The sequence below is a fragment of the Myotis myotis genome, unplaced genomic scaffold, assembly GCF_014108235.1.
Source record: "Myotis myotis isolate mMyoMyo1 unplaced genomic scaffold, mMyoMyo1.p scaffold_m19_p_6, whole genome shotgun sequence".
In the NCBI taxonomy this organism is placed as follows: Eukaryota; Metazoa; Chordata; class Mammalia; order Chiroptera; family Vespertilionidae; genus Myotis; species Myotis myotis.
Genome location: NW_023416368.1, coordinates 78006293 through 78028892, shown reverse-complemented (window position 1 = coordinate 78028892; position 22600 = coordinate 78006293). Strand labels below are relative to the sequence as shown.

The window sequence follows — 22600 nt, the reverse complement described above, 5'->3', positions numbered from 1 at the left end:
CAGGTCACTCCCTCAGCCTGGCGTCTGCACTGGCCTCGGCTCATCTCCCTACCCCCATGCCCCACCCTACCTTCCAGGGACACACAGGCTGATCGCGGACATGCTGGGTAGCGGGGCTGATGACACTCCTGAGGCCACCCCGCACCTCCTCACATCCTGGTATCAGCCATGTGTCCAGAACCCCGCCTCCCTCCCTCTGCCCTCCCTGGACCCCCTTCCCCTCCCCCATGACCACCTGTTCTTTTGGAGCCTCCCCAGCCTGGGTCCTCTCCCCCACACTTCCAGAGACCCACCCCCCAACCCCCAACTCCCTTACCCAACACCAACCCTCATTGACCTCAGGCAGGAAGAGTGGATCTCCTGGGCACAGGGCATGTGGGCTGCAGCTCCTTATGCCAAACCCAGCCTCCAGGCCCAGGCCCATCTGCACACCCAGCTGAGAAGTCCCTTCTGCCCACCACTCATTGCTCCAGGGGCCAAGACCAGGTGGTAGGGGCAGACTGGCTAGCTGGCGAGCTTCCGGCCTGGGCAGCAAGCCTGAGGTCCCGATATCCCAGCCCGCTTCCCTCCCACCCCCACTGGACTTCTCTAAGCTGCTCTGGACATTCCCACGCCCTGCCTCATGCCCACTTCATGGCCAGGCACTCACTGGGACTGTCCTCAGGCACCAGACCCACGTGGGCACTAGGGACCCTGGGACTAGTGTCCAGGTTCTATGAAGCCCACATGAAACCCACTTCCCAGGCCCACCAGACGCCTTCCCAGCTGGGGGCCCAGGCAGCTGGAGCTGGGTTCTCGCCTGTGCCCTATGAGTTGCATGTGTCCACAAGCCCATGCATGCACACACTCCAGCTGGATCCAGATGAGTGCACAGAGCCATCTGTGGACACACGTGCAGCCCAGCACACAGACATACGTGCACAGTTCCACAGGATAGCTTCTTTTTATTTCCTCCGGCAGAACAGGCCCTCTGGGAGCCAGCTCCAGGCCCTCTGTCCTGCCTTTGTCACTCCCAGGGCCTCCCTCCAGGCCCACAGAGGAGGGAGGCTCAGAGCACTGTCTCCGTCATGTGGCGGTCATCCAGGAACCGGGTGAGGAGTTTGGGGACCTGTGGGCCTAACCCAGGGTCCACCCCCACGCCTGCTTCCTGGTGATCCGCCTCGGTCTCCTCCTTGCCCTGGTTCTCAGAGAAGTACAGGAATACCTAGCAGGTGGGTAGCCCGAGGGAACAAGAGGGGAAGTCAGCTTGAGAGCCCAGCCCCCAGCCCCACCGTGGCCTCCAGCCCCTCCCGGGCGGGCGCTTTGGGCACCTCCTCCAGCTTGGTCTGGTTCACTGAGAAGTCCTCCACGCCTTGCTCTGCCCCGTGTGCAGCCAGCTCTTCAAAGACATGCGCTAGGGTGCAGCGCCCCCCTGGTGGCAGCTGGAAGCGCAGGCGACTTCCGTGAGCCTCCCGCAGCTCAGCCCCTGGGAACGCAGCTGCCACGAAGGCCATCACTGGCTCAGACTTCCCCATGGGCACTCGCAGGGTCAGCGTGTGGCCGGCACCGAATCTGGTGGTGAAGAAGGTGGTGGTGAAGGGAGGGTTGTGGGAGGTCATGGGGGATGGGGGATTGTGAAGGCGGGAGTTGTGGAGGTTGGGGGAGGGGGAGGACACACCTACAGCCCAGCCCACCCATCCCACCCTCCTCCTCTCTTCTGGCCCCACCCTCAATGCCAGGCCCCTCTTGACCCCCTACCCAGCACACGTGACCCCAACCCTGATCCTCCATGTCCTTTAACCAGTTGACTGCCACGCATCCCCACTGCGTCTATAGACGCTCGTGGCGTACAAAGGGTTAAAATGCTCATTCCCTTCTCCAACCCTTCCTCTCCCACGGCTCCACCTCCACCTGACTCCCCTACTCACCTGACCCTCCTCAACCTCAACCCATGGGCCCACCCTTACCCATAAGACTCCAGCCCACCTGGCCCTGACATGCCCCCTCAACATCTCCCCTGGACAGTCCATGACCCTCAGCTCCTCACCTGTTAGAGCCAAGCCAGCCCTAACCTTAGTCTCTCTCCTGGCCCCACCCTCCTCTAGCCTCTTCCTGCCCCAACACCAGCCCTTGAGGGCTGGCCCAGCTCACCTGCCCTTGAGGTGCTGCGGGCTCCCCAGGCAGTGGAACCGCCCATTCACCATGATGGCCAGGCGTGTGCAGAGTGCCTCACACTCCTCCATGCTGTCAGGGCCAAGTGCTGTGAGCTCCGGCCGGGCCCAGACCACCCACCCTCCCGGCCAGGGCCAGGCTTCCACTCTGAACACGTGCAGCTGGGCCCAGACCGCTCAGTTCCCGGGTTTGCCCCGTGTCCTCACACCCGCCCCAGGGTCAGGACCACCCATCCCGTGTAGCCCTAAGCCCTGAGTGACAGCCTCTCACTGGGGTCTGCCTCGCTCCCCAGAGCCTGGATGGGGGGGTGGGGGGGGTGAAGGTGGGGAGTTGTGGGGGTTGGGGAAGGGTGACTAGACACCCTGACCCACAGCCCCGACTCACGCAGGGCCCACCTGTGCGAGGTGAGCACCACGGAGCGGCCCTTCCGCACCACAGCCAGGAGGCTGTTCCAGAGGAAGCGCCTTGCACTGGGGTCCATGCCGGTGGTCGGCTCATCCTGGGAGGAGGCAGGGGTAGACTCAATAAGACTGGCCCTGCCCCGCCCCGCCCCGCTCCACCCTCACCCAGGCCTCAGTGCACACCCACCAGAAAGACCATCGTCGGATCTCCCACCAGGGCCACAGCTGTTGCCAGTTTCCGCTTGTAGCCGCCACTGTAGGTACCCACGGGCTGGTCGGCATAATGCTGGAGCCCCAGATTCGCCAGGCTCAAGCTTACTGTCTGTGGGCAGGCAGGGGAGGGGAAGTGTGACTGTGGGAGGACCAATTAAAGTTGAGGGGGCCAGAGTAAGCAGGGAAGGCCAGTTAGCACGGAGAGCCAGAGTTAGCATGGGGGCGGGGGGGCGAGTAATTGTGGGGGACCAGAGTCAGAAGGGGGCCAGCGTGAATGTGGAGGGACCAGGGTAAGCAGGTAGGACCAGAGTAAGTGTGGGGACCCAAGTGAGCAGGGGGGACCAGAGTGAGCCAGGAGGGCTAAAGCGAACTGGGGGGGAGGGGGCAGATGAACAGGGGGGGCCAGAATGAGGGTGGGGCCAAAGTTAACAGGAGGATCAGCGTGAGCAAGGTAACCAGAGTGAGTGGGGGACCAATGTAAGGAGGAGACCAGAGTGAATGAGGGGGAACCAGAGTGAGCAGGTGGGGCCAGAGTTAACGTGGGTGAGGGAGCCTGAGTGGTGGGTCCGTGTGAGCCAGGGGGATCCCGCGTGTATGTGGCAGGGATCAGAGTGTGTGGGGGGGACCAGAGAGAACAGGGCGGACCAGAGAGAACTGAGTAGATGGGGTCCTACCCAGGTAGCTCAGTTGGTTAGAGCATCGTCCCAATAAACCACGGTTGTGGGTTCAATACCTGGTCTGGGTATACATAAGAATCAACCAATGAGTTGGTAGAGAAAACTGGTAAATCCACCCACCGATTTTTGGAATGTCTCTAGCTGGGTACATTTTTTCTTCTCTTCATGTAGTTACAGAGGTACCTAGTTTATATAGCTGGTATATTGTGCGCTGCTTGCTGGAAAGTTTAGTTTGGGCTCAGTTTGCTGGGGGTTGGATGGAGTGCTAAAACTACCTTTCTCCTAAAACACTAGCCGGTTGCTCAGTGGTTAGATCGTTGGCCTGAAGACTGAAGGGTCGCTGGTTCTCTTCTGGTCAAGGACACGTATCTCAGGATTTTAGGCTTGATCCCCAGCCAGGAGGCAACCAATTAATGTCTCTCTCTCTCTCTCTGTATCTCCCCCTCCCTTCCACTCTCTCTAAAAATCATTGAAAAAAATATACTCAGGTGAGGAATGACAAAAAAAAGAACAACTCACAAAACACTCGACAGGCAAAGGCAGGTAAGGGGGAGGAAGGAATGGTCACTCTCGTACTTCAGAGAAGTGTGGTGCACCAAGCCTATGGGAAAATGTCATTCTTCAGGGGGGTAGGTGTGGTAGCAGGTGGATTCATTCTTGCCAGGTATTCATTCCTTCGTGTACACATCTGACAGGTATTTATTGATTGCCTACTGTGTACATGTTACTGTGCCCTACGATGCCAGATTTCATACTCAACCAGTTCTGGATCCAAATATTAATAAAATAGACTTTCTCCTCTTAAATAAAAAAGAATTAACTAATGAGTACATAAATAAGTAGAATAACAAACCAATGTTTCTCTCTCTAAAATAAATTTTGAAAAAAGTGAGCAGTGAGAATGGGGGGAACCATGTAAGGAGGGGACCAAAATGAGTATGGGGGGTCAGGACGAGAGTGAATGGGTAGGGGGAGCGTTGGGGGCCTTTGGTGGATCAGAGTGAATGTTGGATGACCAAAGTGAGGGTGGGACCAGGTGGGGGAAGCACAGTGAATGGGTGGAACCTCCTCAGGGCGGGACCAGAGAGAGGATAGGAATGGTCAATAAAGGGGGCAGGACCAGAATGAGAACAGGGTGGGACTGACACGTGGGTTGGGGCCACAGTGAATGAAAGATGGGACCTGACCCAGGGGCAGAAAGGCTCAAAGTCCTCAGTCAGAGGTGGAGTCACGGAGAGTGGAGACAGGAGAGAAGGGGCAGCTTCTGAGCAGCGGGGGGGGGGGGGGGGGGCATCCCAGAGCAGGGAGGTGGCAGATGCAGCTTGGATGACAGTGGAAAGCACAGTAGACCCACACGGATGTAGGAGCTGGGGGAGGAGAGAGAGGGCCAGTGGACCTGGGCTCCAGGCATGGCCAAGCAGAGCCAGTGTGGGCAGGGAACCAGAGGTCCCAGTAGAATAAGGGGCAGCGGTCACCTCGACAATCTTGGCCTCGGGGATACCACGCAGACGTGCAAACAGCTCCACGTGCTCCCGGCCTGTCAGCAGCTCAAAGATGGCATCCGACTGAGGACAGTAGCCCGTGCGACAGAGCGCTGCGGCTGGTTCCTGAGTCACGCTGAAGATAGAGGACAAGGGGCTCAGGGAACTGGCTAGGCCCCAGGCATGCTGGGGCAAACAGGGGTCTCATTCACCACCCAAGACCACTCTGTTAAGGGAAAAGGGTGTCTCCGGGCCCACCCTGTCCATGTTTGGGGGTGTGGAGGCTCACAGCCTGCCCCACCCCTACCCAGAAGCCCCTTACCTGTGGCCTGCCAGTATGACCTCGCCGCTGCTGGGCAGTATGTCCCCAGTCACCATGCGAAATGTGGATGTCTTCCCTGCTCCATTCACGCCCAGCAGCCCAAAACACTGCAATGGCACCCACAGAGGGAGTTCGACAAGCAAGGCCTCATTCCCTGTGTCCCAGCACTTCTGATTCTGGGTGAATTTCTAAGTTTCTGTGTGTTGGGCTGTGAGCAAGGGAAACTCCTGAGTGTGTGGGGAGGCAGAGGCTTTTGCTAGCAAACAAGGGTTGTTGGCACATGGGATGTGTTTAATCAATCCTGGAGCACAGTAGGCGTCCTACAGCAATTGTCCATTCATAGAGGGCACAAGATTTCCAAATATTTCCTGCCATATGGGGAGTACTCAGGCTGGGTGCACAGTCAGCCCAAGGCGGAGAGGTTGGCTAGCACACAGTAATTACTTCATAACGGTTCCTGGCACATGTGTGGACACCCGATAGGTGCTCAATAATGAATATGCTTGTCCTCAGTAGGGGCTTACTAATACCTTATTGCACACAGGAGGGTTCAATAAATGTAAGCATGCAGTAGGAGTTTAATGAGAGTTTGTTGGCTCAAAATAGGAGCTCAAGTGTTGAGCTCAATAGGTAGGTATTCAATAAAGGGCAGTGGGGCCCAGCCAGTGTGGCTCAGCGGTTAAGCGTCAACTATGAACCAGAAGGTCACGGTTTCATTCCCGGTCGGGGCACATGCCCAGGTTTTGGGCTCAATCCTCAGTAGGGGGCATTCAGAAGGCAGTCAATCAATGATTCTCTCTCATCACTGATGTTTCTCTCTCTCTCCTTTCCTCTCTGAAATCAATCAATCAATCAATCAATCAATCAATGGCAGTGGGTGCACAGTAGGGCAATCTCTCACTGCACCTGCACCAGGACCTCTATTCTGGACTCACCTCACCGGGGGGGATCCCCAAGCATAGACGGTCAACAGCTGGTATCTTCTGCCAGGGGTACACCTGGGAGAAGTGCAGGACCCTGAGAAATGTGAGTGGGCCAATGGGAGCCCCCCCACCTAGCACTCTGCACCCACCTTGGTTAGGTCCCGCAGCACCAACACGTCGCCCTGGGTGGCCCCTTCAACCACCCGCTCCCGCTCCCGAGCCACATCCTCATCCTCCTTTCCCAGTGGAAGCAGTGGTCTCAGCTTGGGTCTAAGAACAGAGACATCAGTGGGCCCAAAGCTGGACCCCAGCCCCTGCCACCCTTCCCTGGTCCCCACTGACTGTGGCAGGAGGCGGGTGCGGTGCTGCAGCAAAACTGTAAAGAGGAGGAAGAGGGGCCCCTGTACCACCATGGCCAAGAGGTTCTTGCCAACCACCTCCCAGTGCAGGGGCGACTGGAACCGCCCATCTCCTGTGGGAAAAGGAAGGAGAGACTGGGTCCTTGGAGGGGCTTGGCTTCTGAGCCCCTTTTCATCTAAGTCACCTTCAGTTCTTAAGGGGTCAGAAACTGGTTAGGCCACTCAATTGGGGTCTAATTGTTATAGAAAACAATGATATCACCACCTCCCTTATTTAGGGCTTTAGACTTCTTGTGATATAACCCAAGATGGAATTAGCTTTTGTGGCTGCTTTTCTGAATCTCTAACTTGAGCCAAACTTGGGGCCACCTCAGCCCTCCAACTCTCTTCCTGGGGTCTGCTGTTTATCCTTACCCTGTATAACTGATTCTTGGCTGACACTCCCCACCTGGAGGAAAGTTCTCACCTAAGAGCTCAAAGGCATCAGCCATGGCCTGATTCCTCACCATATCGATGAGCCCCCGACCCAAGCAGAAGTGGGGGAAGATAAGGAAAACCTGTTTCAGGATCCGGCTCACATTCTGCAGTTTCTGCTCAGGGGCAGGAAGGAGGAGGTGGGTCAGAGGCCAAGGCCCCAGCCCCACCCCAGCCTGAGGCCTAGCCTTGCAGAGTCCCACCTGATCAGAGAAGAGCTCAAGCACAAAGGTGGCCATGCTGCCATTGATGCCAATAAATAGGTTGATGCAGGTGAGCACCACGTAGGCCGTGCTGGGCACAGAGAAGAAGAAGGAGGCTGGATACATGAGTGGTGTGATCGACCAGCTGCAGGGAAGCAACAGGAGTTGCCTGGTAACCACACAGATGGGGGCTGAGTAGCCCTGAGAGGAATACATATCTTCCCTCCCATAGTCTGCATTGTAGACCTTTATTAATATGAGTTGGGACAAGATGAGCTTTTAAGGCCACTCTGACACCCCACTGAATAAGATCTCACTTGGAGTTACCTCAGACCCCATATTCTTTCTTCTCCTTGGGAGCTACTGCAGAGTCCCATTTCCCTCAGCAGTATTGGGGGAGGGGGTGTGGTCAGTAAGAACAGGCCCTGAGGGTCTGGGGGCCTCACCCATATAGTATTAGCAATAGCAGGAGGGCAGGCAGGTTGGCAGGGGACACATATGCCTTCCGCTGAAAGGCCAGAAATATGAGCACCACGATGCATGCTGGCACCAAGTAGTTACACTGCATAGGAGACGGCAGTTACTCCATCAGTGTGCAGGGTTGGGAGCTGCCATCCTTAGCCCTGTAACCCACCCTAACCTCTCTGCATTCTTCTCGGTATCAGGACATGAAGTCCCACAATCCCCAAAACTTCACCCCAGGCATCCTGGACAAGTCCCTGCCCAGAGGGGCCAGAAGGGAAATAGCAGCAGCTGGGCCCCCACCCCTCTGGGGAGTCCCCGCACCATGTCCCAGAGAAAGTTGCCAAGCCAGTAAAGAGTGGGGGATAGGCCCCCCATGAACTGCAGGTGTTTGGCTCTGGTGACACGCTCCTCAATGAGGACAAGGATGAAACTGGCCGGGATGAAGGACATGGCGAAGACCACGCAGATGGAGACAAGCACGTCCACTGAGGAGGCCATCCTGGGGGCAGAGGCACATGAGCTGCTCAGGGCAGAGCTGCATTCCACTGATGGAACCAAGATCCACAGGGCCGGTTCCAGCCATTTTGGGATGAGGGTGGCTGGGTCATTTGGCAGGGAGAGGTTTCACAAGTCTCCAGTAAGATAAAGGTTTATGTGATGAGTACACATGGGCCATTGGGGGAGACTTGAGCTCCCCCTGAACTCCTCCCATCACCCAAAATTAACAGGGAAACTGAGGCGGGAGAGAATATGCAGGGCAGAAAGACTCACAGGGTGGCCTTAGATAGCTGCTCCTTAGTGAGGTTCAGGGGGTGGTTGAGTGTGGTGATACTGTGAGCATGGCGGGTGGGGCCTGGTGGCAGGCGGGCATGTAGGAGTGCATTGTGGGCTCGGTTGACAAAGGCCACCATGGCATGCCAGCCCTTGTTGTTGAACCAGATCTAAGATGGGGTCAAGGCCGAGGGTTAAGGGTGACAAAGTCAGCCCTGCCCCCACTAGCCACCTGTCCACTACCCCCAGTTCCCACCTTGAGGCTGTGCTGAGCATCCAGGCCATGAGCCCATGCTATGAGGTTGTTCAGAAAGCGGTCGACGGCCCCACCAGGTTGGGGGCTCAGCAGCACACGCAGCACCTCCAGTGAGCGCCCCACCTCACGCCCTGAGGGTAGGCCCACATCTGGGGCCCCCAAGGAGATGCCCCCGTACCTATGGGACATTGGGGGCAGGGAGGGGCAGCTGAGGGCCAGCAAGAATGGAATGGGAGAGCCCACGAGTGGAACGACACGGATGTAGGAAGGGAACCCAAGGCAGAGGCCCCTCCTCACCTGACCTCATCCACCCATTTCTTAGTCTTCAGGCTGAGAGAGAGACAGACAAAAAGACAGAGATGTGAGTGAGACAGAGTGCAAGATGCTGGAGGGTCTGGTGAGACAGCGAAAAGGGGGTTGGGCAGGGAGGGCACTCAAGCCCAGGCGTCCACCCTGACCTCCCTGTGGACCAGACTACCTCCTTGACCTGAGGACCCACACAACAGCCAGGCACACCAAGTCCTCCTGCTGCTCACCCCTGGTGCACTAGGCGTGGGTAGGTCTTGACCAGAAAGTCAGACAGGTTCCGGCCCGTCAGGTTCTGCACAATTTCGCCCGAGTCAGTCAGAGCCTGAGGTGGTGGGGGGCCACCGGCTGCAGCTGGGCAGTTGGGAAGCAGGTGGCGGGTGCCAGCCTGGCTGCACTGGCAGGCAGGGGATGGAAATTCCGGGGTCCAGTTGCCACTGGCCAAGACCTCCGCCACTTCTGTGGGAATCTTGGGCACGGAGAACCAGCAGACGGTGGGCTGCATACACTTGGGGGGCCTGTGGAACGGGGCAGAACTGTGGGCATGCAGCTTCCAGGGGGGGCCGGAACATGGAGGTTCCCAGGTCCCAAGAAGGCATATAGGGTGCCTGCTTGGGACCCGGGCACCCCTGAGCCCACTGGCCAGAGCCCAGATAGGGAAGCCAAGGCTAGAAAAGAGCTAGGTCCTGGCTGAGGAACTCACTTTTGGGAGCTGTTATGCAAGTAGGGGTTCTCCAATCCTGCCTCCTCCAGCAGTGCCTCCAGCAGGCGGGCCCCCTCGGGACTCCCTGAAGCATCCTCACTGTGGGGGGTGCTGGGTCAGGGCTGCATCCATGGTCCCTGGTCCTCCCACCACCAGCTCCCTCTTCTCTGCACCAACCTGAAGAAGGATACCTGGGCGCCATACATGCTGGGACTGAGCTGCAGAGCTGGGTAGTACTGGAAAGGCGGCACGATGAGGCTGAACATCAAAGCCAGGACCACAAACAGGGCAGGCAGCAGGATCTGAAGGACCGGCCATTAGCTGCCCTCCCCACCTACCCGCCAGTCTCGCCACACCTTTTCCTGCTCCCACTCTACAACCATCCGTGGCTCCCCAGTGCTTTCAATAAAGGCGTGCAGGGCAGGAGATATGCCTGGGGTTAGGCAGTTGAATTAGGCCGAGTATCCTCCCTAGTGTCCATCCCCTTTCACCTGTGAGAACAGACCACGGCGGCTACGGGAGGCAAGCAGAAAGCGCTTGAGAAGCAGGGCTCGGAGCTGCTGGCAGGTCAGTGTCCAGCCCTGTACCCGGCCCACGATGTCCGGCCCAGAGACCTGCAGGGCCTGTGTCTCTGGGGCAGAGCCAGCTGTGGGGATGGGAGGGTCAAGTGTTCGTGCTATGGGGACTGGAAGAGGCCATGGTGCCACGGGGTCAGGGTGGGGCAACTCACCCAGGTCCCTATCCTCCAGGGCTGACTCCTCTGGCAGAATCCTGAGCCCCTGGGTCACCTTTGGTTGAGTAACGCCTACACGGGGGTGTTGTCTGAGGCGACCATCTGTGGGACCACCAGGGGACCAGGTCAGGGGGCACAGATGAAGGGATTCAGGAGTCAGAGATGGAGGTCAGGGTCATGCCTTGGGCCAGACTCAGCCAGGAATTTGGACTTGGTATAAAGTGAGGTCCAACTCTGGGCCAGTGTTAGGGGTCTAGGACAGAGACCTGCAGCCGCACCCTCTGGGTCTGTGTCCACAGCACAGTCTTCTACCACCTTCAGGAAGATCTGGGGAGACAGAATAGGGGCTCAAAGCCTGAGGATCCACAGGAGGGAGCCAGGGACTCAACCCCCTCCAATCCTCAGTTTCTCCAAGGGACTCCAAGTCTCCAGGCATCCACCAGGGCCCTGCCTCCTCCCTGGAGTGCTTGCTGTAGATCAGACTCCTCCTCAATCCAGGCAGCCCTCCCCCAGCAGCCGCACCTCCTCGAGGCTGGTGTCGGAGATGCCATAGCCGGTCAGCCCCAGCTCCCCCAGTCGCTGGTCCAGCTCATGGAAGAGCTTGGCGAAGCTGCCATCCAGGGCTCCCTCATAGGGCAGCACCAGCAGCAGCTCATGCGATAGGTCCTCGACCACCCGTGCCCCGGGCACCTGGTGCTGCACCACTGCCAGCAGCCGGGGTGTACCTGGGTGAGCAGGGGTGCGTATCAGGGGCCCTGGCTCCTGCCTCACCCGTCTCATCCCAGCCTCCCTGGGGAAGGGACTTGGGTGACTCACAAGGGACTGAGCCTGTGGACAGAGGAGGTCAGGGTTAAGCACCTGAGGGCAGGATTTGATCTGGGATCAGAGCTGGAGTGCACCCAAGGTCAGAGGTCAGAGGTAGGTTTCTGGGCTCAGCCCAGGGTCAGGGGTCCAGTCTGGGGTCATAAAGCCCTGTTGCCCTGAACCAAGCCACTGCCACCCACCGGCCCCTCCCTCTGGTTCTCCTACCCCGGGCCTCACCAGCCCTGCTGCCATGACTGCCCAGCTCCCTCTCCTGCCTGGCATCCACGCTGTCCTTCAAGTCAGTGTCACCCTGCAGGCAGAGGGGCACCAATTGACATGGCCTTTGGGGCTGGATAGAGCCATCAGGGGTTGGGGGTCGAAGGTCAGCCCCAGCCCTTACCTTTGTGCTGGTGGCCAGGGACTGGGGACCCTTCGCCAGCCTCAGGTAGTAGCCAGATCCCAAGCGACGGCGCAGGAAGAGTGGGGAGCCACAGCAGCGTAGGCGGCCCCCTGCCACCACTGCTATTCGGTCTCCCAGTAGCTCTGCCTCATCCAGGTGGTGGGTAGAAAGGATCAGTGTGTGACCTGGGCATAGAAACCCAACATACATGTATCATCAGGGCATCCGGTCTTTGCCTATGTTGTAGCCTCTGACAAGAATTGCCTGCCTCATGTGGCAAACTCCTACTCATATCTCAAAACCCATCCCGCCGGAACCGGTTTGGCTCAGTGGATAGAGCGTCGGCCTGCGGACTGAAGGGTCCCAGGTTCGATTCCGGTCAAGGGCATATACCTGGGTTGCGGGCACATCCCCAGTAGGAGATGTGCAGGAGGCAGCTGATCGATGTTTCTCTCTCATCGATGTTTCTAACTCTCTATCCCTCTCCCTTCCTCTCTGTAAAAAATCAATAAAATATATTTAAAAAAAAAAAAAAAGTTAAAAAAAAAAAACCATCCCTGTCCGCCAGCAAGGCTCAGTGGTTGAGCGTCGACCTATGAACCAATGCCCGATCAGGGTACATGCTGGGTTGTGGGCTTGATCCCCAGTGTGGGGCATGTAGAAGGCAGCCGATCAACGATCCTCTCTCATCATTGATGTTTCTATCTCTCTCATCCTCTCCCTTCCTCTCTCTAAAAGCATTAATAAAAACATTTAAAAACAAAACAAATAAAAAAACTACCTCCCTAACACTTCCTCCTGAGAAGCCTTTTCTCCTTGTCAGAAACCTTTTTAAAAAATATATATATTTTTATTGATTTCAGAGAAGAAGGGAGAGGGAGAGAGAGATTGAAACATCAATGATGAGAATCATTGATCAGCTGCCTGCGCACCCCTACTGGGGATCAAGCCCGAAACCCAGGCATGTGCCCTTGACCAGAATTGAACCCGGGACCCTTCAGTCCTCAGGCCGATGCTCTATCCACTGAGCCAAAGCAGCCAGGGATTTTGTGAGAATTTTTATAAGCCTTTATTTGAGCCAAACTGAGGATATATGCCAGAGAGCTTGCCAGGGAACAAGGACTCAAATGTTCCTCTCCTGTTTTTTAGTCAAGCTAGTTTCCCAGTCGGCAGAGCCTTTGAAGATATCCAGTTAAAACTTCGCACCCTTGCCCTGGCCGGTTTGGCTCAGTGCATAGAGTGTTGACCTGCGGACTGAAAGGTCCTAGGTTCGATTCTGGTCAAGGGCACATTCCCAGGTTGTGGGCTCGATCCCCAGTGGGGGGGGTGCGGTGCAGGAGGCAGCTGATCAATGACTCATCATTGATGTTTCTACCTCTCTCTCCCTCTCCTTTCCTCTCCGGGGTCAATAAAAGTATATTAAAAACAAACAAACGGGGGTGGGGGTGAGGGCATGAGCGGGGGGGTGCGGATAATGTGGGGATAAGGACACATATGTAATATCTTAATCAATAAAAAATATATTAAAAACAAAACAAAACAAAACAAAGAACAAACAAACCACTTCAAGCGGCAACCCGCAGAGAACAACCAGAAACCTTTTCTGGCCCCTCAAGCAGAATCCAGGAGAACCTGTGCTGCCCCCAACTTTTACCTTCCCGGTATTTAAGCAGCAGCTCCCAAATGCTGCGACGGGAAGCAGGGTCCACACCAGCTGTAGGCTCATCCAGGATAACGACTCGGGAGCCACCCACAAAAGCAATGGCCACTGACAGCTTTCGTTGCATCCCTCCTGGGCGGGGACAAGGGCCTGGATTTCAGCGGGACCCCCCAGTCTTGAACAGGGCTGCCTCCCCTTTCCATGCCCCGTTCCTCACCCTCCTTGACCTCAGCACCTGGCTTACTCTGGGTGCCCCAGATCTCCTCTGGCTGCCTACTACCTTTGGCTAAAGTCCCAACCCCCTCTCCAGTCTCATCTCCACCCACCGGACCTGGACCTGGAGGCCCCTCCCCAGGCTGGGCTCACCTGAGAGGTGGCGTGTCTGTGCGTGCCGCTTGGGGACAAGCCCTACATCCCGCAGCAGAAGGTCCTGCTCTGGGCCCACGGCAGCCGCACTCAGACCCTTCAACCGACCGTAGAACCAGATGTGCTCGTCCACAGTCAGCCTGCAGCCACAGGCAAAAACAGTGGCCACCATAGCAGGCGGGGTCTTAGAGGACACCCAGCCCCTCCCTCCGTTGTACCCCAGGCCTCTCAGGACTCACATGTCAAACAGCACATTGTACTGAGGGCAGACGCCCAGGTGGGGCCGGATGGCTGCCATGCCGGACTGGACGTTATGGCCCAGGACATAGGCGGAGCCAGCAGTGGGTGGAAAGAGGCCACTCAGGATGGACCTGGGGGTGCAGGGGTCTCAGAGCATCTGTTCCTTCAGAAGTGGAAACTGAGGCCCCCAAAGAAGGGGCACCAGCATGTATGCAGCACTGTGGTGAGCCGGCACGGCCATGGCAGACTCAGCCCCAGGGCGCCTGATGTGCCATGCCAGCTCAGCCTGGTTCAGTGACCCTGAGTCAAGGGGTGAAAGGCTTAGAAAAGACAGACAAGAGAATGAAAGCTGGGTCTCGGTGGGACGCTGCTCCCTGATGAGGAGACAGCGCCAGCGCCCACAGCCGTGTCTTTATTTTATAGCAGATGCCACGAGGCAGAGGAGGGGCGCGATCAAGTTGTTTACAGCATTCTCGTGAGTTTCAACCTCACTTAACTACATGCACCCAAACTCTATCACAAGGCACGTGGGGCCACGTGTTCAGACCATCGGATCAAGCTTACAACCACAACCACAGCCGCTGGCTATGATTGTGCTGGGAGGGCCCTGCCCTCCAGCTGGGACTTGCAGTGGCAATGAGAGGACCCCCGTCCTTTCGTTAGTCGGAGGCTTGAACCTGGCCAAAACACCGTAGCCGCGCCCTATAGAGCACCTATTGCATGCCCAGGCCAAGGTGGAGTTATATCTCTATTTTATAGGAGGGAAACTGAGGATCAAAGGAAATACTTGTTACCTGCCCATCACGCACCCAAAGTGATCTGGGGGGATCACACTCCCAATGCAGAGATGGGAACCTTCTGGCCCCAGATGCCTTTCACTTTAACCAGATAAGCAAACAGGCCCAGGGGGGGTAAAAGGGTGTGGCCACTCACATTGTAGTTGTCTTGCCAGCACCGTTGGGGCCCAGGAAGGCGGTGATGTGGCTCTGGTAGAAGTCCAGGCTGAGCCCGTAGAGGGCCGGTGTTGGGTTGCCAGGAAAGCGCTTTTCTAGGCCCCGTATGGAGACCCCTGGAATCAGGCCGGACGGGGCCTCCTCCACCAGCTCTGGGGAAAGAGGGCAGTCAGCGGCAGAGCCCTTGGGCAGCCATTAGAACCTGTCTGTATAGTCAGGGACCTGTCAGGCTCCAGTTTACGGGAGGTAGGGAAGCCACCAGGGATTCGGAGAGCTGAAGGTGTCCAGAGATGGGGATCTGATTGGGTTTTGGAGGGGCCTTAGGGTCCAGCTGGGGAAGCAGCTAGTAAGGCTTGTTTCCTCACCCTGTGGGTCCTGCCAGGCTGGGGGCAGGTCAGAACTCTTGGGGGGTCTAGGCCCAAACCAGTAGCTCCTCCGAAAGGGAAAGTTCCATGGTTCAGGGATCCCATACTGCCCTGGGGGAAGCAGTGCTCAGTTATCCTTTGAGCCTCGTTCCCCTGGAGGATTCCAGGCATCCAGGAAAGGAGGTGACTGGGAGACCCCGCCCACCTTCCCCAGGCTGTCCTCAAATGCAGCCACCTGGGTGCAAGTGTCAGGAAGCCCCACCCTCTCACCTGGGAGGTCCCATCCTGAGCAGACCCGCCCCTCCGCCCAGCCTCCCTGGTACAGGGGAACACAGTCAGGAGTCCCTACTCATAGAGTCCACCTGGGCACACAGTCTCCAGGTACCAAGTGGTGAGACCATAGAGCACGGCATCCAGCAGCAGAAGGCCCGAGACCTGGGCCAGGCTGAAGACATCAGCTGCAGGCCCAGTGCCCATGTTGTGCCACTGTGCGCCCTCGCCTTGCTCCTCCAGCAGCGCCAGGCTCTCACAGCCAAAGCCAAAGGCCACAGGTGACAGAATGCTCTGCGGGTGGGGGCAGAGGCAGGTGGGTCAGAGAGTGAAGGCGGCGACCGTCCTGCTCCTCACCCCGGCCCAGCTCTCACCATGGCCACGCGGCCGCCCGCGGGCAGCTGGTCCCTCCAGGCCACGCACAGCACGTAGGGCAGATAGAGCACGAAGTACATGAGGCCCCCGCAGGCAGCTGCCAGGTTGGCCTGGGAGAAGAAGACGCTCAGCAAGAAGCTCTGGACCACCGTGGCCACAGCGAAGGCCGCCAAGAACAAGAAGAGTACGACTGGGTGGCTATAGGGGAGGATGTCCCCAAGCTGCAGGAGACAGAGGGGACTCGGATGAGACCCAGGTTTGCCCAGGGGTACGCACCCGCACAGGGCTCCTCCTGCGGTTACCCTCCTCTGTGTGCACACCCCCACCCTGCAGCCAGGAAGACATGGCACCCCCACCTTGAGCACCATCACCAGCAGTGCAGTGCTGAGAAGGAAGGGCCCAAGGCAGCTGAGGAACCAGCCCAGCCACAGCACAGCACGGCTGAGCCCCATGGCGTGCATGGTATAGCGCAGCCGCGTCTCCTTCTCCCGCACCAGGGCCTTCACGGTCAGTGACACTGAGTAGATCCAGGCCAGTGTCAGGAAGAGTGGCAGCGACTGGCTCAGCACACGCAGGAACCTGGAGCAGCAGGGGTGGAGGCTGGAGACCCTGTGCAGCCCCCATCTGACACTATGGTTCCCGCCCCACGATTCTAAGGCATAGGCAGCTATGAACATTTGTCCTCTCTTATCCTCGGACCCTTCATTCAGCCTAAGGGTCCCAGCCGTCAGCATAGGCTACATTCTCTCTGTGCCAGGGGACCCCAAACCCTTAGGGGTCCCTGTTCCTTCCTCTACAGGTCTCTGGGGGTGGCCCACCTAAGCCAGCTATTCACAGCCTTGACTTCATGAATGTTCCAAATGGAGACCAGCTCCCACCTGAGACCTGGTATCTGCAGCTGGCGAATGAGTGGGGAGGGGGCACTCACCCGTCATCCACATAGCACGGGTAGGGCATCTGCTGCAGGTAGAGGCTGGCACGGGGTGCATTGCCACTGAGCACACGCACTGCTGCATGCTCCAGCAGGTCCTGCAGGTACACGAAGCCACCCCACACATAGCGCAGGTCTGTCAAGGGGTCAGCGTCCGGGCCAGGTTCCCAAAACCTGCAAGGAGCACAGTAGTTGGCTGCAGGGACTGGCTGGAAACACCACCCTCCACCCTGTGCCCATTTTACAAATTTAGTTCTGTCCACATCCACAGGCTCAATCAACTACAGGCCTGGCCGGGCCTGCCACCCAATTGTCCTAACACCCACTCCCATGTACCACAGAAGCCAAGGCATTAAGCCCACCCACCAACCCCTTCAGCAGGCCCATTACACAACCTAGGCCCCGCCAACCATGGACCCCCAATTGGTCTAAGGGAGTGGTTCTCAACCTTCTGGCCCTTTAAATACAGTTCCTCATGTTGTGACCCAACCATTAAATTATTTTCGTTGCTACTTCATAACTGCAATGTTGCTACTGTTATGAATTGTAATGTAAATATCTCATATGCAGGATGGTCTTAGGCGACCCCTGGGAAAGGGTGGTTCGACCGCCAAAGGGGTCGCGACCCACAGTTTGAGAACCGCTGGTCTAAGGAATCAATCAGACACTGCCTGCCTGGTCTCTAATGGGTGATGGGGGATGAGTGATGGGCCGAATGCCCTGGCCTCATCCATCATGCTCTTGGTCCCACTCCAACACATGGCCACACTCCCACCTGTCCCTGATCTTATTGGTTTTGACGACATTGTCAATGTCCATGCGGATCTTGATGCGCACGTGGCCTGGGCCGCGGAGCAGCTCTTCATCCCGGGAATCATTGGGGCCCAGGAAGACAACCCCTGCCCAGAAGCGGTGCTCGGCAAGCAGCTCCAGAGCCCGCTCTACCAGGGCCGCCTCTGAGGGTGCTGCCTCCAGCTTGTCCAGGCTCACGCACTGGAGAGGGTACAAGGCCTGGGTCAGAGGGGCCCTGGTCCTGTCCTGGACCTTGGGGCTGAGCCGGGCTTTCTCCCAGGGCAGGGCCCACCCCTCCAGCAGATCCCCCCACAGGACAGGCTAGCTCTCCCCATTCCCAAGTGGATGGCCTCTCACCTCCATAGCACGGCCCAGTATGCCCACCAGAAGCTCCACATCTGCATAAGCTTCCTGCCAGTTATAGCCACCGCTAGAGGGATCCAGAAAGGCTTGAAGAGCCTCCTCCTGGTGCAGGCCTCTGGGTCCTGGCTGCCTCTTTCCTTTGTTCTGAATTTGCAGGAGCCTCTGGGGAATGGCAAGGGAACATGGCGGTCTGCACGGGGCACTCCTTGTCTTGTTACCCCTCTTCCCATCCCTGGGGCCTGTCCTCAACATGGAGGTCACATCGCACCTCCACACCCCTGCCCAGGAGGCCCTGACCTGCCTTTTGCCCTAATTCTCAGCAGGGGGTGATAAGACCGGGCAGGCTGTAGATAACTCTGCCACCCTCCGTTCTGGGCCCACCTGCAGCATGGCTATATTTGCACTGTCATTCAGGAAGTTGAAGAGCTGGGGTCCCAGCACCCCCCACACCTCCTGGAGATCCTTCAATACAGTCAGCTCCTGGAAGGTCCGGTTCACCTGGGGGAGGCAGGAGCCCAGATCAATGCCATGCTCACCCATTCACGACCCGTCTTCTGACAGAGGACCCCTGTCCACTTCTTTCTCCTCCACTTTGTTCCATCCTTCTCTCAGGCCTGGCCCTCATCCCCTGAGCTGAGGAAGGGACCAGGGACCCCTCCTACCCTAACCTGTGCCATGAGCTGCCGAGTGAAGGGCGTGTCAGGTGCAAACAGCAGTTTCCCCAGAACCAGTGGCTTCAGGCGCCTCCAGAGCAGCTGCATGTCCAGGATCCCCATCATCTCAGCACAGGCAGGGCCTGGTCAGAGGTGCCATGAGGCCATGCCCCCACACCCACACTCCACTTCCCAAACTGGGCAGCCAAGGTCAATCACTCACTCAGGCCATGGTCAGGTAGGGCTGGCTCCTGCATCACCACCTCCTCCGGGTCACTGGCCTCATACCTGTTGAGGGAGGGCCTCCTAGGGACTCTAGGCCCCTTGTCCCCACAGAAGGCTTCTAACACTGCTTCCAGGGGGCCATCTGTCTGCCGGGGTCTCCGCAGTAGTGCCTGAAGCTCTGCCAGGCTGGGCAGCACCAGGAGCTGGAGAGAGGTCACCAGAGGGTGCTGGCAGTCCTCCCTCCAGCACAGTCCCACTGCCAATCCTTAACCAGGGCAGGACATCCCACCAGGAGCACCTTCTCCCTCTCTTTCTGCCCAAATTCCCCCCAAAAAATCTTACTCAAGGTGAGTACCCAGGACTACCCTGTCACCTCCCCATCTGGCAGCCTGCCCCTCTAGTTTCCGGCATGGGGTGGAGGATGAGGGGCCTCTTACTTGCTGGGCCAAGTCCCCTGCTGCTTCCACAATGCTGCCCACTGACTCTTGGGCTTGGTCTAGCAGAGACCTCAGGGACTCCTGGGAAGAAAGATAACAGGGTGACAATGACCTTGTTTGAGGTCTCACCAAGAGGGCACTTTGCCAGGCAGCTTATACTACGGGTACAGACCCCATTTTATAAATGGGGAAACTGAGGCTCCAAGAGGCACTTGGACTTGCTCAAGGTCTCAAAGCCTAGAGTCCACCACCATGCCAGACACAGCCTGTCCAGGTTCCAGGGACAGACCAGACAAAAGCCCGGAGGCTGGAATCAACTGCCCTGGGAGGGAGTCACCCGGCCTGAATGGGGCAGTGCTGAGACTTCCTGAGATCAGGGTCTCAGAGTCATTTCACCCAGCCCCACCTCACCCCTCGCAGCAGTGTTCCCAGCAGCTCAGTAGCCAGGGATGGTCTCTCCTGCAGCTGATCACTTGACTGGGGCCAGACTGTAGGAGGCACACAGGAAGCACAGGGTTAGGCAATGTTTAGCCTGAAACATCACCACCTGTGCCCATTTCACAGCCAGGCAGGCAGGTGGAAGCTCCAAGCTCACCACCACCTACCAGAAGACTCTGGCCTCCCACTTGCTCCTAGTGCAGTCCTTAACTTGGGTATCAGCTTCCCCAGGCTGGCCAGCATCCTGTGGGCCCTGGGGCTCCCCAGCATAGCACGGACATCTGCCAGGAGCCGGGAGACCCTGGGGACACAGAGAGGGCGGGAAGCAGGGGCTCAGTGGGCATCCCCGCACCCACCAGTGGCCTCCGGACCCACAGCGCTTGCTCACAGGGAGTCATTAAAGTTGTTGAGGACACCTGGCTCCTCACTGGGCGTGTGCCGAGGGAAGCAGGTGTTGTTCAGGTTGCAGATGAGACCCTGGAGCCAGGGTACGGTGCCTGCAGAGGGCAGCGGCTTGCTGGGGAAGTGGCCTGCGGGAATGCCAGGTGTTACGGGCCTTGTCAGAGTCTTCACCATGATCCCACTCAGCCATTTATTGGGTGCTGGGTCTGTGCTCTCTGGCGTTTGCTCACTGGGGCCCCTGTGCATAGGGTGACTCCCTTGCCTCCCCCGCTACGAAAGCACCTGGACCCTGGAGGGGGCTTACATTCATGCTGCTCCAACGGGGGGTGGGAAGAGCGGACGGCCACCAGGATAAAGAAGAGGAAGAGAGGCCACAACAACTCCACCAGGAGCTGGATCTGGGGTAGAGAGAACAAGCAGGACAGTGGGGAACAGTGGGGAGCGCTTGGGCCGTGCCCAACCTGTCCCAAACGCCTGGGCGTTACCGGCTGTCTCTTGCGATACAGGAAATTCTTCCAAAGCAGCAGCATCAGCTGTGTCCAGAAGGCCATGGTGGAAATAGACAGGAGACAGGACCGCGGGGTCAGACTGAAGAATGTGCTGTGCAGCTGCGGGCAACTCCCTGTCCCTCTCGGAACTTCATTTCTCTATCCCATTGTGCAGAATTTTCTGGACATCTGCTTAGAGCTAGGCAAACAGTAAGCACTTATTAAAGTGCTTACTCCCCGAAGGGAACCAATGGGAGCCCTGCCTGAAGTCATCCTTACATCTGATTGGTTGCCAGGGCTGTCACTCCCTGTAGTGCGGGTGGAAAAGGCTAGCAACTAATTATTGGGGGAGGGGCCTTAGCGTAACTCTTTCATCACCAGGCTCTACCCTAAGCCCACTTGGGGACCTCCAGATCCTGGCCTCCAATCTTATCCTTGACCAGGGGAAGGATCCCCCTCCTCTTCCCCAAGGATAATAGCAAAGTATTTACTGTGAACATTCACACGCCTGGCTGGAAGAGGGGGCAAGTCAGGAGCCCAGAGACAGGCAGTCATCCAGCGGGAGGCGGATCCCCGCTCTACCTACCCCTCACGTATTATTTATCGCTCAGGAGACCCCCCAAGATCTAGGAGAAGGGACAGTGATGGAGGCTCCTGGAACCAGTGATCCTGACCCCATCACTTGCTGTGCAGATGGGGAAACTGAGGTCGCCAGGAGGACAGGGAGTGGCCACAGCTCACATACAAAGGGGCTGCAGGTGTACCTCCCACCCTCACTCTAGAACGCTCCTTTACCTAAAGCGGGACCTGGGGGAGCGGCCTCCGTTTCTCCATTGGTACAGCGGGGGCAGGTGTGGAGGGGTTCCAACGAGGAAAGGGGCTGCAGGTGTACGTTGGCCACGCCCCTCTCAGGTGAGTCTAATGCCCAAACTTCCCCTTAAAAATTAATGGCAAATTCTGCCGTCCCCTAATACTCATCCGCAGGGATCAAAGGTGAGTGAGAGCCTGGACTCCGCCCGCACCCCCTAGTTCCCAGGGAACCTGCCTCCGTACCACCCATCCCCACACCCGCACCCTCCTGGGGCTTCCTCTCTCCCGGGACCCTCTCACCGTCCCAGCCCCCAGCGTCAGCCGCCTTCGCTCTACCCAACAGCAGACCTGAAAGCGCGGCCCTTTAAAGAAAGGCCCCCTAGCGGGCGCCGGGCCCTGAACTTGTGGTGTCAGCACCTGGGGCGCCCCCTCCCCGCCCCCCCCCCACCGCCCCGGGCCCCCCCCCCCGCCCCCGCCCCCGCCCCCGCAGAGCCTGGCCTGTCTCCACCCACTGCTATTGGCCGCCGAACCGCCACGCACCGCGGGGCCAGCGGGAGCGCCGCGCTCCGAGGAAGCAGGTGGAGTGACCGCAGGGCCTCGCCGAGCGGGTTTTCTAAAAAGGACCCCTCGCCTCCGGCTGCGCCCCTGTGAGGTGCGGCGGCTGCAGGCTTACCTCCCCCGGGCCAGCCTCCACCCCCGCCGGCCGGGCTGCAGTACCGCCGCTCCCGGTCGCAGGAGACCGCTTTCCCCCCACTCTCCCCTGCAGGATCCCGGCCCTCGCCAGACTCGCCCGATTACCCTGAGACTGTATTTGTCCATCAGGAAAAAGGGGCTTCTATTTATTCATCATTCATCCCACAAACAATCGTTGGTCCCTGGGATGATACAAGTGATGGCAGAAAGGGGAGGGGGGCCCCAACATTCTAAGATTAGAGTCCTGGGTCCTAACGGTCACCCCGACTGTTTCCCACTCCGTTAAAGTGGGTGTGTTTCACACGATCGTCAAGATGAAAGGAGGTGCTGGGAAGAGTGAGCAATGTGGGGGGAAGGCTCTATGGAGGAAGGTGGTTTTGCAGTTGGGGCTTTGCAGATGAATAGGAGTTTGTCGTCAGGGAGAGAACTCCAGGTAGGGTGAATGCACAAGCAAAGGCCTGGAGGTTGGATGCTGGCGCACTGGGTGGAGCCCCAAC

The 22600-nt window shown here is 58.0% G+C and overlaps 1 protein-coding gene across 2 annotated transcripts; it reads right to left on the bottom strand.

Moving 5' to 3' along the window:
• Positions 1 to 927: 927 nt before the first annotated feature.
• Positions 928 to 20793, bottom strand: ABCA7 (ATP binding cassette subfamily A member 7). 2 transcript variants are annotated; one of them, XM_036315027.1, is made up of 46 exons: positions 20598 to 20793; positions 20417 to 20510; positions 20099 to 20240; positions 19878 to 20011; positions 19684 to 19760; positions 19273 to 19353; positions 18834 to 19038; positions 18626 to 18753; positions 18339 to 18455; positions 17952 to 18119; positions 17578 to 17795; positions 16800 to 16976; positions 16228 to 16450; positions 15871 to 16092; positions 15589 to 15790; positions 15227 to 15337; positions 14842 to 15013; positions 13908 to 14039; positions 13669 to 13808; positions 13297 to 13434; positions 11643 to 11827; positions 11480 to 11552; positions 10961 to 11163; positions 10705 to 10765; positions 10436 to 10540; positions 10197 to 10351; positions 9883 to 10007; positions 9706 to 9804; positions 9233 to 9520; positions 8994 to 9026; positions 8697 to 8874; positions 8441 to 8610; positions 7991 to 8168; positions 7651 to 7766; positions 7205 to 7349; positions 6994 to 7117; positions 6511 to 6640; positions 6318 to 6438; positions 6181 to 6243; positions 5246 to 5352; positions 4918 to 5059; positions 2740 to 2874; positions 2547 to 2650; positions 2131 to 2223; positions 1311 to 1551; positions 928 to 1204 (listed from the first exon to the last, which is right to left on the bottom strand). In XM_036315027.1, exons 1-46 carry the CDS (start codon positions 20661 to 20663, stop codon positions 1049 to 1051), a joined length of 6477 nt encoding a protein of 2158 aa, XP_036170920.1. In that variant the 5' UTR covers positions 20664 to 20793; the 3' UTR covers positions 928 to 1048. The 2 variants fall into 2 exon arrangements, with proteins under 2 accessions (XP_036170920.1, XP_036170918.1); XM_036315025.1 differs by having other exon boundaries at positions 7205 to 7373; positions 20598 to 20663.
• Between the last annotated feature and the right edge of the window lie 1807 nt (positions 20794 to 22600).